The sequence below is a fragment of the Rattus norvegicus genome, chromosome 11 (genome assembly GCF_036323735.1).
Source record: "Rattus norvegicus strain BN/NHsdMcwi chromosome 11, GRCr8, whole genome shotgun sequence".
NCBI lineage: Eukaryota > Metazoa > Chordata > Mammalia > Rodentia > Muridae > Rattus > Rattus norvegicus.
Genome location: NC_086029.1, coordinates 96,038,373 through 96,053,140, shown reverse-complemented (window position 1 = coordinate 96,053,140; position 14,768 = coordinate 96,038,373). Strand labels below are relative to the sequence as shown.

The following is a 14,768-nucleotide window of genomic DNA, read 5'->3' as shown; positions in this document are numbered from 1 at the left end:
GGTGCATGGCACCTCTGGGCCTGGGCCTGCAGTGGGCACTGTCTGCTGAACAACGTTTGCTGAGGAAGAACCATCTATGTGGTCTAGACCCAGATCCTTGGCGGGGTACACAGAACATTCAGGATGTTTTTTCTGTTGTTGACCTGGCAGGGGCAGCAGCCAGGACTTATTTTCCAATGCGTGTATATGGGGAGTGGTGATAAACACCGGCTAGTCATGAGGGGAGCTGAGCTCAGCACGGTGACTATACCCGTCTGGGCTCCCAGGATTGCCTCCCACTGCCTTTGCCCCTGCGCATCAAATGAGGGGTCCCGTTCCTCCTTAGATGACATCTGGGTCTCAGAGAACCCAGGGCTGGCCAAATGGCAGAGATGAGGCACCTATGTCTGAGCCCTGTCTATAGGGGACATGGTTAAGCCTTCACCCTGCAGCTGGGTGCTGGCCAGGCTGCCACACCTGTTAGCTGATGGAGCACCCGGCTAGAACCAGGATGCTAGCAACTTCCTAGTGAGAACCCCTGAGCCTGCAGAGGTGACTTCAGACTCCTCGTCCTATCTTAGAGGGGCTGAGATTGAGCAGTATGGAACTCAGGGTAGGACTGCAAGTTGGTACTTGCCCAGTCTTGGTCACCCAGCCACCAGTGTGTGCCTGGCCTGCCTTTTCAGTTGCTCTTTGACTGCCAACATCCATAACAGGTTGGAGGAGGGAGTCAGGAGCTAGAGAGGCCAGAACACAGGGCCCCTTTGGGGAAAGAGAGGAAAGAGACAATGGAAGGTGACTGGTGTCCTGCAGAAAACCTGTTCCCCTGATATAGCAAGGCCCAAGCAATGGGAGGATGGAGGTGAAAAAATGGGCTTGCTCCTAACCCTGCTTTAAGGAGGTTGGACTTGGCATTGGCATTCATGGGCTTGAACTGGCTATGTAGTGACAAGGAAGTAGCAAGAGCTAGCCCTGCCTCTAACCCTGGAGCTCAGGCTGTCTTCCCGCATCCCCACCTCCCCGTACCCCCAGGAATCCTCTGGGCTCCACAGAACCAGGGCCCCACAGTCACCTTCTTCCACACCCCCTTGCCTCCAGCAGGCTGACCAGTGGGGGCTCTTGCTAGGCTCACTGTTTCTGGGCACCCAGGGCAGGTGAAGAAGCTGCAGTGAGGGAGCCCCTGGCTTAGCAGCCTCTCCCATGCTGGGCCTGAGATGCTGTCCCCCGGTACTTCTTCCTGATGTCCCTTCACACTGCTTCAGGCCCCCAAAAGGCTTATTATAGCACTTGGGGCTAACCTCTCCCACTGCTGTTTGTCCCATTCAGAGTGTCCCGGCTACTCACCACACTGCCCATGACTGTGTACTCCCATGTGCCCATGCCAACGTGAAGCTTTCTGTCTCTGGGCACTATGAAGCCGAGATGGTGTTTTGTATTTTGAGACAGGGTCTCTAGTGCAGTCTGGAAGCTGCTGTGCAGCCTGAGGCGGCCTCAATTGCATGACAACCCCCACCCCACCCTGTCTCACTTTCCTGAGTGAGCGTGAGTCAGCGTGCCCCACTAGAGAGTGTTTTATAATGGGCTGATTTAATGCTGTCGTCAGAGTTGGTCATGAAAGTAGCTTTGCTCTGACCCTCATAAAGTCAGGAAGCTGCCCAGGGTACTGTGTCCATTTTCCTCTCATGCTAAGCACAGGAGATGGGAAGGCATATTTTATCTAGAAGAGCCACAAGAGTCGTGGTTGTATAGTAGTCTCATTTTCTGCTCAGTCTGTTTCCATTTCGTGTGATAGTCTGGTGTAGCAGAAGGGAGAGCAGCTATCAGCCTAGGACTTGATTCTCAGCTTTTCTGCTTGTTTGCCTGTGTGGGGCAAGGACCTTGGGTAGCTTCCACTACTCAGGGTTTGGTGGGGGCGGGGGTGGGGGTTGTCAGGCCCCCAAGGGTTGGGTGCTGCTGGCAGGTCGAGGCAGGTCGGGAGCCCGCTCCACCAGGATCCAGGACTGTGGTGTCTCCTCTGTCTCCTCTGTGCTGCTTCCGTGGAGCTCTGAGGCTTGACTGGCACTTCCTGGACTGGTAGTGCTACCAAGAGGCCAGGTGCTCTTGTGAGACTGTCACTTGTGTGGCTGTGCCTCCTGGAGAGAAGATTAGGGTCCTCCAGGCTGAGAGGCAGACTGTAAGCCTAGCTTCACAGGTCCGTGTCTGCTTCCTCCTGCTTTCAATTCTGACAAGCAAGCCACCCTGTGATTAGACTAATCTCATGGTACTCATGCACCCATGGAGAATGCTGGCACAGTAAAAGGCACAGAGACACCACACACACACACACACACACACACACACACACACACACACACACACACGGTTCAAGGCTACCAGAGTGCGGGATGGTGACTACTGGTTGAACAAAGATCTGTGCGCTGGTTTTTAAATGTGGTGTTAAGTCCCGGACTTCCAAACAGCCTTCCAAACTGCCATCACTGCTGTCTCCCAGGCTGCAGATGCACTGGTCACTGTGCCTCTGAGGCTGGTCCTGGAGAGTGTGGCCAGTCGGGGCCAACCTACAGCTGCCAGCCTCTCTCTGGGACTGACTCGGGATCCAGAAGCTTCAGTTTTGTCTCTGCTTTTGTTCCAGTGGTGTTTGTTTGTTTGTTTTTCAGGATAAGGTCAGGGCTGGCTTTAGACTATGTAGCTCAAGTCGGCCTTGAACTTACGATCCTCCTATCTCCACTTCCAAAGGGCTGGGATTATTGACATGCGTGGCCATCTCTAGAACCTCAGTCCTCTGAGTTCTTGTGTTCATCTTTCAAAGAATAAGCATTCCCATTAATTGGTCAATTAGAGGGAGAGGTGGAGTAAGAAAACCAGTGCTGACCATCATCATAGCTCATAAAACAAATGGCCCAAGGTCACTGTCCATTCAAGCAAGATGTGCGCTTTTGTAGAGGCCTTAGCACACTCTCAAGACTCCCCCACCCCCAGGAATGTGCCTGCCTATGGGTGTCTGTCTTTCCTGTGAGTGCTCTAGTGTTCACAATTTGGACTTGGTGGCCTGAGGGCTGGGGGCACCTGGGAAATGGTGCCCCACCTTCTGTTATGGGGCCACCTCAGAAGGAGGTCCACGGTGCTCATGGGTCTCTGCTGGAGCAGATGGTGATCCCTGGCTGCCGGCCCACCCATCTCCTACACCCAGCCTGCTTTGTGGGAGGCTGGGAGGCACACGTGGACTGCAGAAACACGAGAATCAGATCCAGGAGACTGCTTGCTTCATGCTCAGCAGTGTGGTGGGAGGGCCTAGGATTGGGGGTTGGGGGATACAGCTAGCTTGGGGGAGTCTGAAGGGAGCTTGAGATAAATAGAGAGGCCCAGTCATCAACAGAAGGGTTACACTGATGTCGCCCCACTGGGCTAGAGTCTCCGTGGTTTGTCGGGAGGGGTGGGCTGGGTACTGCTTGTTAGGGGATTGAGAGAAGGGGCACTGCTTGTTGGATGCTCACAGACTTTCTTACCATCCGTCCTACAGGTGAGACAAGATGATCAAAGCAGCTCCATTCTGTTTGCATCTCAAATAACTCGTAGTTTCATATCTTAAGTGGCTCAGAGCTCTCACTGTATACATCAAATGCAAAAGTGTTAGGCTTTATACTTTGGGAAGCACCTCTCCTGCAGACATGCTGCACCTGTGTGGGCGTGTGCAGGGGGTGTTTTCAGGGGCCTAGAAAGCACGTCTGCTTTTCCCGCCTGCTGGGGATCCCAGGACCCCTGTCCACATCCATCGCATGCTGAGTAGTATTGTATGACCAGCTGGGACCATCTTGTACTCAGCCAGTAAGTGTGGTTCTGTCCCCAGCTCCCGTGCAGAGCCGCATGCCAGATGGTTCCCGCAGGGCACCTGCACAAGTATTCTGAGGGATCCGCCGCTTTTTGAAATGGAATTATATCATTAGTACTTGCCAGGATTAGTACTGACATCAGGCTTATCCGTCCTTACATCACCTGCTCTTGTTCAAAGACTGAAGGGTGATCTGACGAGCCCACCCACGTGCAGTCGCCCTGGCTGGGAACCCTCTGTTCCTCAGTCCTTTTGCATGAGTGTGCACATATGTGCCTGTGTGTTTGCATGGGTGTGCACATGAGAGGATGTGGACAGGTGTGTGTGACTACATGTCTATGCCAGTGTGTTTATAGTGTGTATTTGCATACAAATGACTTTTCATGCTTGCATTTTCCTGTATGTGTGTACACATGTGCATGTGTGTGTGAATGCATGTACATGTATGTGGAGTGTGGAGCCAGCCACAAGAGAGCATTAAAATGACTATTTCCAGTGGGTCGCAGTGTCATGTCCTGGCTCTGGCAGGAAGGCAGGGGGATGATCCATTGGCCTTGGGCCTAGGCGTTGTAGGCTTAGGCAGACAGTCATGGGCCCTGGTCATAGTTGCTGCTTCCCATAAGCCACTGTCCCCATTCTGGTCCTCTTGGTGCCCTGGGTCATGCCTGCTTCTATCCTGGCCCAAGAGGTTCTGAGGAGCCTCAGACAAGACTCACCTGTGGTCAGAGAGAAACCCGTGCTTCTGAGGGACGTCGCTCAACATGTCTGCCAGGGCCTGGAGCTGCCTTGACTTTTCACAAGCCACTGACCATGCACCCTTCAGCACCAGGCGATTTGCTGGTTCAGTTGACTGTTTGTTGTGTTCTGTTCCATAGCTGTAGTGATTGGGAAGTGTTTGCTCCCACTCTGACTGGCTCGGGAGTACCTGGTAGGAAGCCTGCAGAGCTCGTCTTTGTCCCAGCCGCGGAACAACAGCTTGTGGCCTTGCTGGTACTCACTTAGCGTGCTTTCTGCTGCTTTTCTCTGCAGGTTGGTGGTTGGAGCCAGTTGTATCCTTTGCCAAAGTGCAGGTGGCCATCGTCAGGAAGGGTGCTTAGCCCCTCTCCCATTTTCCCTCCCAGATACTCTGTTTTCCTGTGTGGGGACTCAGCTGGACCTGTTAGGAGGGGTTTGGGCTCAGGGAACGATTTGAGTCTGACCTTTGAAGGCTGCTGCTTCCTGAGCCTCACACTAAGCCTGCTGAGGCAGCTGGAGAGGGCTGCAAGGCAGTCAGGAAGGCCATGATGAGCATGTCCCTGGAGAGCAGCCCTGATCTGACCTCACTCCTGCGGGAGAAGCAGTCAGATCAGGAAGGGTCAAGAGGGGAACTCTGAGGGGCTCAGGGTCAGGACAGGATGTGGGAGGGAAGATGAAAGCCCTCACTGGAGTCTCAGGCTGACATAGGAGCACAGGCCACAGGCAGTGTTCTGTGGCTCTACACAAGGCTCTTCTCCTTGGGTCTGGCCACTGAATCTCCACCCTCTCTCCTGGCGGTTGAGACGAAACACCAGAGCCAGATGGAAGCCCCGTGGAGGCATAAACTATCTGGCCTGTGGGTACTGTTGGGAGAGCTTGAAGCTGGGGCTGTCAGCTTATGCACTTGAGACCTGGGGTTAGGGAATCCCTGCAGCTTTCTTCAGAGGCCTCTGATGGTGCTGAGCAGGAACATGGGACCCTGGGCTGTGAGAGCAGGGGCCAGGGTCTTCTGCCCTTCTGCTCCCTCTCACGTCAGTCAGTACGCCTTAGCCTGCTGCTGCAGATGTGGCCCTGGAGTGTGCCGGCTTCCTCACTGGTATTGGCCTGGATACCACGGTCATGATGCGCAGCGTGCCCCTCCGAGGCTTTGACCAGGTAGTACTTGCCCCCAGCAGGTGTGGCTATGGCCTTGGGGAGAGGCCTCGATCCTCAGAAGCAGTTCCTTAAAGCCAGGCATCTCGGCACCAGCCTATAGTTCTGGCACTTGAGAGGCTGAGGCAGGAGGGTCATCTGAGCCTGAGAATGAAGCCGACCTGAGCAGTGTTTCAGGCCCCGTTCCCCAAATAAGCCATTCCTTAAAACCTAAGTTTGAGTTATCACTGAGATGTCAAATATTCCGTGTCCTCTACCAAAGACACTTCAACCCCAAGTCATGTTAAGTTCCGGTGACAGAAGCCTAGAAAGTCACCTGAAGATACAATGAACTGGACCCATGGTCTCATGACCCCTGGCCCCATCACCCTCCCCCACAAATGTCTTTCTATCTCGTGTGGCTTCATCCTAAAGCTGGGCCACCATAGCTGAGGGTGTGCATACCAAGCCCCTCTACAGGGACACAACATCTGGAGAATCTGAGCATCCAGGGGATATGCTGGCAGCCAACAGGGTGCAGATGTAAAGGGGTCTATAGAGACGGGGGCTCAGGCCACGTGGGAACAGACCCTCTGGGCACCGAACAGCCTCGTAGACGCCCCTAGAGACCTGTATGTCTGAGTCCCTCAGGCATCTGCTGGCGTGTAGAGTGCCAGGCAGCCCCTTGCTTGGACAAGCTGAGATGTGCCTCTGATATAAAGGGCTCCTCCTACATGTAGTCCAGCATGCACCACCTTGCGTAGGCAGATGTCACAGGATTTAAATGGTGATTATTATGCCCTTTAAGAAGTTGTGTCTAGTCCCTGCTGTTGGCCTGGGAACTGGCCTCAGCTGCAGCTGGGCTGGGGAGACATGGGGCCCCTGGACAAAGAGGTGAATGCGACACCTTTGCCAACCCCCAATCCGGGCCTGCACTGCTGTCTCTGCATTTCTTGGGAATAAGAATCTTCTGACAGCGCCCCCCACACACACACACCATCCCTCCCCCATCCACTTCCTGATGGCAGTGAGCTGGTGTTGGTGACAGTCAGTGGGGACTGGGCGGGAAGTGGATCCCATGAGCCTGAGAGGAGGCTGAAGGCTGAATTTGTCCTCACATTGCTCCTAGGGTCTGACCTGGGAGCCAGGAGGAAACTGAGGGCTTCTCTGACTTGGCAAGGGGACCCGGAGGTGGGGTAGTGGGCACCCCACCTTCTTCTCTGTGCAGAACCCTTTTGGAGCCCTACCAAGGCATTGAGAGCAAGGCGGAAGTTAGGGCCTCTCGGTGTCTGTTGCCAGTAGTGACTTAGTCCTCATGGTGTCTCTTCGTGCTTTGCAGCAAATGGCGTCTTTGGTCACAGAGCACATGGAGTCTCATGGCACCCGGTTCCTGAAAGGCTGTGTCCCCTCCCTCATCAGAAAACTCCCGACTAACCAACTGCAGGTCACTTGGGAGGATCTCGCTTCTGGCAAGGAGGACGTGGGCACCTTTGACACTGTCCTGTGGGCCATAGGTAAGGATGCGGCGAGCCACTCATACATGGTCTCTAGCTCAAGGAAACCATATGTCCTTCACCTTCCTACCCTTTACCTCTCGGATCCTCCATTCTGCTGGCTGCTCAGGTTAACCACGGTCTGGTACACTTTGCAGACCACACTACCCACACCTGGCTGTCCCGGGCACACTGTCTTTCTATTTCTTTCCCCATTGCTATATGATATTCTAGAAATGCAAATCATAAAAGAGATTTGTTGGGGCCATCATTTAGCAAAGGTGTGTGAGGCCTTCCATAGCCTTCACAGATTGTTTATACGGCTTCAGTATAAAACCTAGAGATTCCTCTAGGGCTCAAACCTTGATAGATTTATCTTTAATGAATTAGATGTTTGCTTTATTGGCATTTTAAATTCAAGCTAGTTTTCTCTGTTCACTTTGAGGCAGTGTCTCACATAGCGCAGGATAACCTCACTCTCCATATGTACCCAAAGATGACCTTGAACTCCAGATCTTCCTGTCTCTGCTTTCCAAGTACTGGGATCATAGGTGTGTAACGCCCCAGCTGTTTTAAGCCGCTGTTTTCCTCATAAAAATGATATGTGGAGGGGTGCAGAGACTTTCAGTTGGTACAGTGCTTCCTGCTTAAGTACGAGTTTGCTTCCCAGAACCCAAACTAAGAAGCTACATTGGTGGAACCTCCTTGTAATACCAGAACTGGGCAAGCAGAAAAGGCGGGTCCCTGGGGCTGGCTGGCCAGATGGCCTGCTCTGTTCAGTGAGCGCCAGTATGCCTCAAAGAAAAAGGTGGGCAGCCCATGAGGAGTGACACCTGAGGTAGATAGCTGACCTTCACACTTATGTACACATGCATGTATACCTGCACACACAAACACATACACAGAGGCATACCTACACACACACACACACACACACACACACTTATACATCTGCACACATACACATGCATACCCAATACACATGTTTTCTTTTTTTTTGGAGCTGGGGACCGAACCCAGGGCCTTGCGCTTGCTAGGCAAGTGCTCTACCACTGAGCCAAATCCCCAACCCCACATGTTTTCATAGGAACCCATAATGACATATTTTTAAGTTTTATAAAGTGTGGTCACACATAACATAAAACGTTCTATTTTAATGACTTGGTACCTAGCTCAGTGGCACTAAGGGCATTCACACTACTGTGCAGCCACCACCACCATCTGTTTGCAGAGCATTGCCCCACTCCGAAGCCCCTTACTTACCGAGCGCTAGCTAGCTCCTCCTGACCGGGCCTATCTTTCCCAGACACCACTTTCTATCTTAATTTGATGACTCCAGGAACTCATAAGTGGACTCGTACAGCATTTATCCTTTTGTTCCTGGCCTGAGTCACTTATCATAATGTCCTCAAGGTTTATCCATGTGCTAGCATGTGTCATAATTTCCTTCCTCTTCAAGGCTGAACAGTTTTGTTTATCTATCCAGCTGCTGATGGACATGCAGGCTGCTGTCACCTTTTGGTTATTGTCAGTGATACTGTAGTGAACACAAGTGTCCACAGGCCAGCTGTACTGATACAGGGCAGAGCACACGTGCCTTGGCTGTCACGCCAGAGCATGCCTAGCGTGTCCCAGGCCCAGGGCTTCTCACCAGCACACGTGCCTGGCTGTCACGCCAGGCCAGAGCCCTGCTCTCATCCTTTTCCTTTCCATGAGTGGTAGGCACAGTGTTTCGTGGGTAAAGGCCTAGCAGGTGAGGCTGTTTACTCAGCTGCCGCTGACTTTACTAGATAAATGGGCTCCCTAGATGGACTCCACTAGGGAGAAAGAGGGGGTAGCTAGGTTTATGCCTCTGGGGCCTGAATCTAGTGATGAAGGTTATAGAGGCTCAACCAGAGGCCAGTGGGGAGGAGAGAGAGCCAAGAGTCCTGTCACGGGCATGCTGGGAGACTAGGGCACTGTGGCCAGGGTGAGCGGGGTCTGCAGGAAGCACCATGGTCCTCATTGGTGAGGGTGACATTCGCAGACCGCATTCCCGTGTGAGCATCCCTGCCTGCCTTGGTGAGTACATTCTAGTTTGGGCTTCTAGTTTTCCTAGCTTCCTCATGAACTTGCATGTTGTCACCGGGAATGCCTGGAACAATAGAAACTGATCTCACTGCCTTGTCCCAGAATGTCTGGGTCTTTGGGGTCTGCCTCATGTGAACCAGGGCTCAGAACCAGATCACCTCAGATGCCTCGATCGGCCCCATCTCAATGAGGCGGGTGGTCTCCAGTTGTGCCAGGGGGTCTCCAGGGGTTGCTCAGGGCACTGTAGGCCCCAGTCTTGGTCTTTGGGCTGTGTCACAGAACAATATGCTTCTGGATAAACTTTTTCCTCAGTTGTTCAAATGCATAGAAATCAGAATGAAAGCCAGGCAGCAGTGGTGCACTAGGAAGACAGAGCCAACCAGATCTGTGTGAGTCTGAGGCCACCCTGGTCTACAGACTGAGTTCCAGGACAGCCAGGGCTACCTGGTAAAACCCTGTCTCAATAAAAGGAAAAAGGAAATGGGGTTGAATCCAGAGGAGATGAACCAGTGGGTCATACCAAGACACAGGAGAGGGGTGTGGTGAGGATCTGAGTGCCCCGGCATCTCCTTGGCCAAAGTGACCACTCACCAAAGACGATGTTCTTAGTTACATTGTAAAAATTAATCTTTAAATAAGTTCATTATGTACAGTATAAAAGATTAGGTGACATTTTAGACCTTAGAGTGTCTGCTTTGTCTTAAACCTCTGTCTCATGTTTTGTTTGTTTGTTTGTGTTTTGAGATAGGATTTCTCTGTGTAGTCCTGGCTGTCCTAGAACTCACAGAGATCCTTCTGCCTCTGCCTCCCGAGTGCTGAGACTAAAAGTGTGCACACTAGTGCACCACCACTGCCTGGCTGTTAGACCTTTCTAAGTGGTGAGGAGACAGCTTGGGTCTTGCCCCACCCCTATGTTCTGTGTACCTCCCTGAGGGCACACAAAACCCAGTCTTGTCTTCGTTGTTTTGCTTGTTCGATTTGGTTTGTGAGACAGGGCCTCTCTACATACGCATAGTCCAGGCTGATTTGAACTCACAGTGTAGCCCAAACTAGCCTGAAACTTGCAGTCTTCCTGCTTCAGTCTCCAAAGTGCTGAACCCACCGGTGATTCACCATGCCACCCCGTGTCCTGTTGGACCGTGTAGCCAGATGCTGTTGGACAGCTAGAGCTCGTAGAATCTGTGCCTTTGGAAAGCCCAGGTCCCCTGGCTTCCAGGGGGTTCCATCAGGCAGAGCCTCTGTCCCTCCCCTGCTGCGAATCTGTTCTTTCTGTATGTGTCCCCCAGACAGGCTGCAGGGGTGATTGATGCTGTGGGTAGAAGCTTTTCGAAGCCCTTGGCCTCTGACCCTTCTTCCCCAGGGCTGTGGCAGTGGCGGCAGCGGTTTCTGGCACGCCTTCTGGGTGGTGGGGCTGGCGCTTGGGCATGTGCAGACTTCACCACCCCCATCTGAGCCAGGTTTTGTAAACATTCAGGAACCACTTCCCATTTGAACAACTGGGAATATTTCTTGCTGCTTGTACTGATAAGCCTCTAACGAAGCATTATTTCTGCTTGCTTGTAAGATGATGCACTCTGGGAGTTCAAATAAAACGGGGTGGGCCGGGGGTGCTGCATGGCTGGTACCTCAGACAGTCTCTGTGGATTGTGCTTTCCACCCAAGCAAGCAGCTGGTTCTTTCCCAACAAGCTGCACTTTGAGGGACGTTTAATAAAAGGGATGGACGCCCTTCCAGCCTTGCATGACATCCATGGACAGAAGGCCCCAGCACCTCATCTCACACCTGACCAGGCCGGTGTTCCATAGTTGGTGAGAATGTGAGGTTGCAGGCCTGGCAAAGTTGGTGCTGCACTCTGGAAGCCAAGAGGGACAGGCAGCCTTTTCCTCCACACAGCCTTGATCTCCAGTGGTGGATTAAACACATTAGCAGTTAAAGCAGTTAATTGCTGTGCAGGGGCCCCTCATTGTTTGTCTCTGAATCACCCGCCCACACCAGGTGTCTCAGATAATAGACTGGGAACCTCAGCGCGGAGGATTTCCTGTCTGCAGATGTGCCGATTACAGCGCTGAGTGAAGACAGTCAGCCTGCACAGTCCAGGCAGGCGGGATCTGCCCAGTTAACCAGTTGTGGCCTGAGTTGGTGCTGTCTGGGGAGCTGGCCCGGGACTGCCCCTCCCCCAACCCACCCCCAGCAGATGCCTTCTCTGAAGCTGATTTGGTTTTAAGGAAGGCACGTGAAGCCTCTGGGGATTGGCGTTGGGAACTAAAACTGACCTGTGCTGCCAGAGCGCACACATCCTGACAGTTCTCTGTCCCTGCCGGGGACAGATGACAAGGCTGTGGCATATCCGTTCCTCCTAGACATCATCATCATCATCGTCATGAACAAGTTCCAGACAGTCCTGACCGTTAGGGGTATTGGAGCCAGAGTTCCGAGCCTCTATCTGACCCCATGTGGAGGCTGTATAGAGCTCATCCATAATTGGGCACTTGGCCCACAAGCAGAGAGGCAGGACCCAGGGAAGCCGTGTGGGGACACCCAGTGCTTGGGACGTCAGCCCAGGGTGAGCTGTATTGCCTGGCTCTCCTTCCCTACCCAGGACTATCTGTATATATGCATGTTGCACGCCCATACTCCAGCCACAGCTGCATGGGCCCACCCCAGCACTGAGTGCCAGGCAGCAGGAGAAGGGGCAGGAGAATAAACAGAGCCAAGCTCCTCAAGGCTGGACATTGACCACCAGGAATGATCCAAGCTCAGCAAAAGGGAAGGGGCAGCTTTAGGCTGCCTGGGAGTTTTGAGGGGTCGCTTGGTCCCCAGGACTGAGTGCTAAGCTAAGGCTCTGAGAAGGGAGGGCAGGGCAAGCATACAGCCTAGCCTGGAGTGTCTGTCCCACTGTAGTAGGGCCCTCACAGCTGGAAGTGGGCCTGAGCTGTATTGAGTCACGGCTATGACAGATAAAGAGAAGGATGAAGAAGAGAGAGGGGAGATTCAGAAGTGGACATATTTAATGTGCTGGAGGGGCTGCACTAAGTAAATGGGTTACTTTTCCCCAGAACTAAGTAAATGATTAAACAAATAAGGGAGCCAGCCTGGTGACTCTCACCTGTAAACCCTGCACTTTGAGGCAGAAAGACTGCCCAATGAGTCCAAGGGGAACGTGAGCTAGATGAGAGTTTAGGGCCAGCCTGGGCTATGGAGCAAGACCCCACATACCACCCCCTCCAGAAAAGAGTAAAGGCTAGGGATGTCACTAAGTTGGTAGAGTGCTTGCCTATCAAGCATAAACCCCTGGATTCAGTCCTTGGCTTCATATAAACCGGTATAAACAGGCTCATACCTGTAATCGCAGCACTGGGAGGATCAGTTCAAGATCATCCTCGGCTACAAAGTGAGTTGCAGACCACCATGGTTTATATAAAACCCTTCCTATAGAAAGACCCCATAAACACAGATAAGGAGAAAGAAGATCAATTTAACACACAGCTTCAACGAACCAGGCAGCAATAGGCCAGGCTCAGCACAGCAGGGCTCTCATGGGACGGTTGCCTAGGCTCTCCACACAGGCCTTTGTGGCCCTCAGACTGTCTCGAAGTCACAGTGTATACCTCTCGGTCCAACTCTGTGCCACCTGGTGTGGCCATATCAGTCTGGATCACAGCTCCTCACTCGCCCGCCCTCCCCATTCCTGCTGGCACTTAAATCTCACCTCATTTCACGGATTGCCCTTCCCTGGTGGGAACATGTGCTGTAGGCAGGCATGAAATTGGAGGGCATGCTCGTTTAACTAGCATGGATCAGAGGGGCGCAGGGTGCCGCTTGTGGCCTTCCACCTGCACAGCCCTTATCCCACATTGTAGGTGATAAAGACTGATGGCTGCTTTAGCATTTGGCCTGCAGCCCTCTCTAGCCACTCCTTGGAGTAGGGTCAGCTATTAAGGAGGGATGGTGGCAGACTTCCGGAGGTGTGAGTGGGGGCAGGGGAGTGTTGCAGAAGAGTCAGCCAGAGCTCCCAGCACAGTGCCCCTAGAGCAGATAACCCAGGGCCCAGGTCTGCATTTGAGCACTGTCCCTATAGGAGCAGCAGAGCATGGCATACGGATTACATGCGAAGACGCTTTTAGAGGCAAGCAAGCCAGCAAACAGGCAACGCTATTAAGAAATAGAGGCAGAGGGGTTGGGGATTTAGCTCAGTGGTAGAGTGCTTGCCTAGCAAGTGCAAGACCCTGGGTTGGGGGGGGGGGGAATAGAGACAGAGGACAGTTTTATTAATCAGAGAAGTGCAAATTAAAGCAGCAGGAGAGGCGCCCGCTGTGTCAAGGCCAGAGTGTTAAAAACAAAGCAAACAAGCCTTGCCACAAGCCAGGAAGCCCATTGGTGGGGTGGCCGCTGGGTTAGCGCCTGGCACCTGTTTTTTACTTTCCTTGGGTTCCAGACCTGAGCTGAGGAGGCACCTACAACTGGGGGGTGGGGGTCTCAGTGCCAGCAGGGAGACTGAACTCAGCTCTGATCACAAGGGAGAGAGCAGAGCTTGGTTGAACTGTGAGGCTATGTCCTAGGTCACGGAGCCCACCCTGCTCCCTGCGGTCTGTGCCCTGGCTTCAGAGTTTGTCTCAGCCTCAGTGAACGGCTCCATGATATAGGATGCCTGGTGAGGGATGGCTTCTCCCAGCCTGGGGCCCACACCATGCTGATAACAAACCATTTGCCACATTTAGCCAAGTTCTTTGCCATACTGAGTTTCTCCTCTCTCCAGCCAGCCAGAATTTGTTCCTCACACTGCAGACTTGGCTCACGTGCCTGTGTACTTCCCAAATGTATATGCACAACAGGTCCTAAGAAATCTTGGCTTTGCAGTAGACCGTGAAGAGCTCCTAGTTCCTCCCCTACCTTTTCTCCTGGCACTACTTTCAGATGTGTGTAGATCGTATCTCATCCAGCCTTCCCGGAAGATTATCGCAGTGGCAGGCACCAAGGCTGTTGTAATGCCGTGGCAACGTGTATGGAAATGAACCTGTTTAGAGGCACAGACCTGCTGTGCTACAGTTGCCTGTAGGCATTCGGGTAGTAAGTGTTGTATGCAATTGTAGCCCAGGAACAAAAGGCTACACATATGTATCACACAGGTCTTCCTGGGAGGTCGTCCAGAGCATCGAGGTTACAAACAGCTTAGTGACACATTCATCAGAATGCATCTCTATCATTAGGCATCACTTAATTGTATTTTTATTTCCATGAGGACGGCTCCCTTGGCATCTGCAAGAGCAGTAGTTACCATAGTTACCACAAGGAGCACAAAGAGATGCTCTTGGCCTCACAGGACTAGGTGGGCAGATGTGTAGGAGAGATCATAAATTTAGTGTGGCCAGGGTGGAGAACAGCCTACCACTTCTTCCCTTAGCCACTCCAGCTCCCACGATTACCAGGAGGCAGTGAGTGCAGCAAGCTGGACCCAGCGGCTAGAGAAGGGAGCTGAGGATTGAACCACAGGCCCCTGACCTACTGAGTCTTTACCTTCCCCTATGTACTCC

General features: G+C 52.8%; 1 protein-coding gene across 1 annotated transcript in view; it reads left to right on the top strand.

The window, feature by feature from the left end:
- Positions 1 to 14,768, top strand: part of Txnrd2 (thioredoxin reductase 2) — a 48,155-nt gene that overhangs the window by 19,335 nt on the left and 14,052 nt on the right. The window contains exons 9-11 of the mRNA NM_022584.3: positions 4,838 to 4,857; positions 5,607 to 5,698; positions 7,014 to 7,188. Coding sequence (NP_072106.1) covers positions 4,838 to 4,857; positions 5,607 to 5,698; positions 7,014 to 7,188 — 287 coding nt within the window. The remainder of the gene's footprint in view (positions 1 to 4,837; positions 4,858 to 5,606; positions 5,699 to 7,013; positions 7,189 to 14,768) is intronic.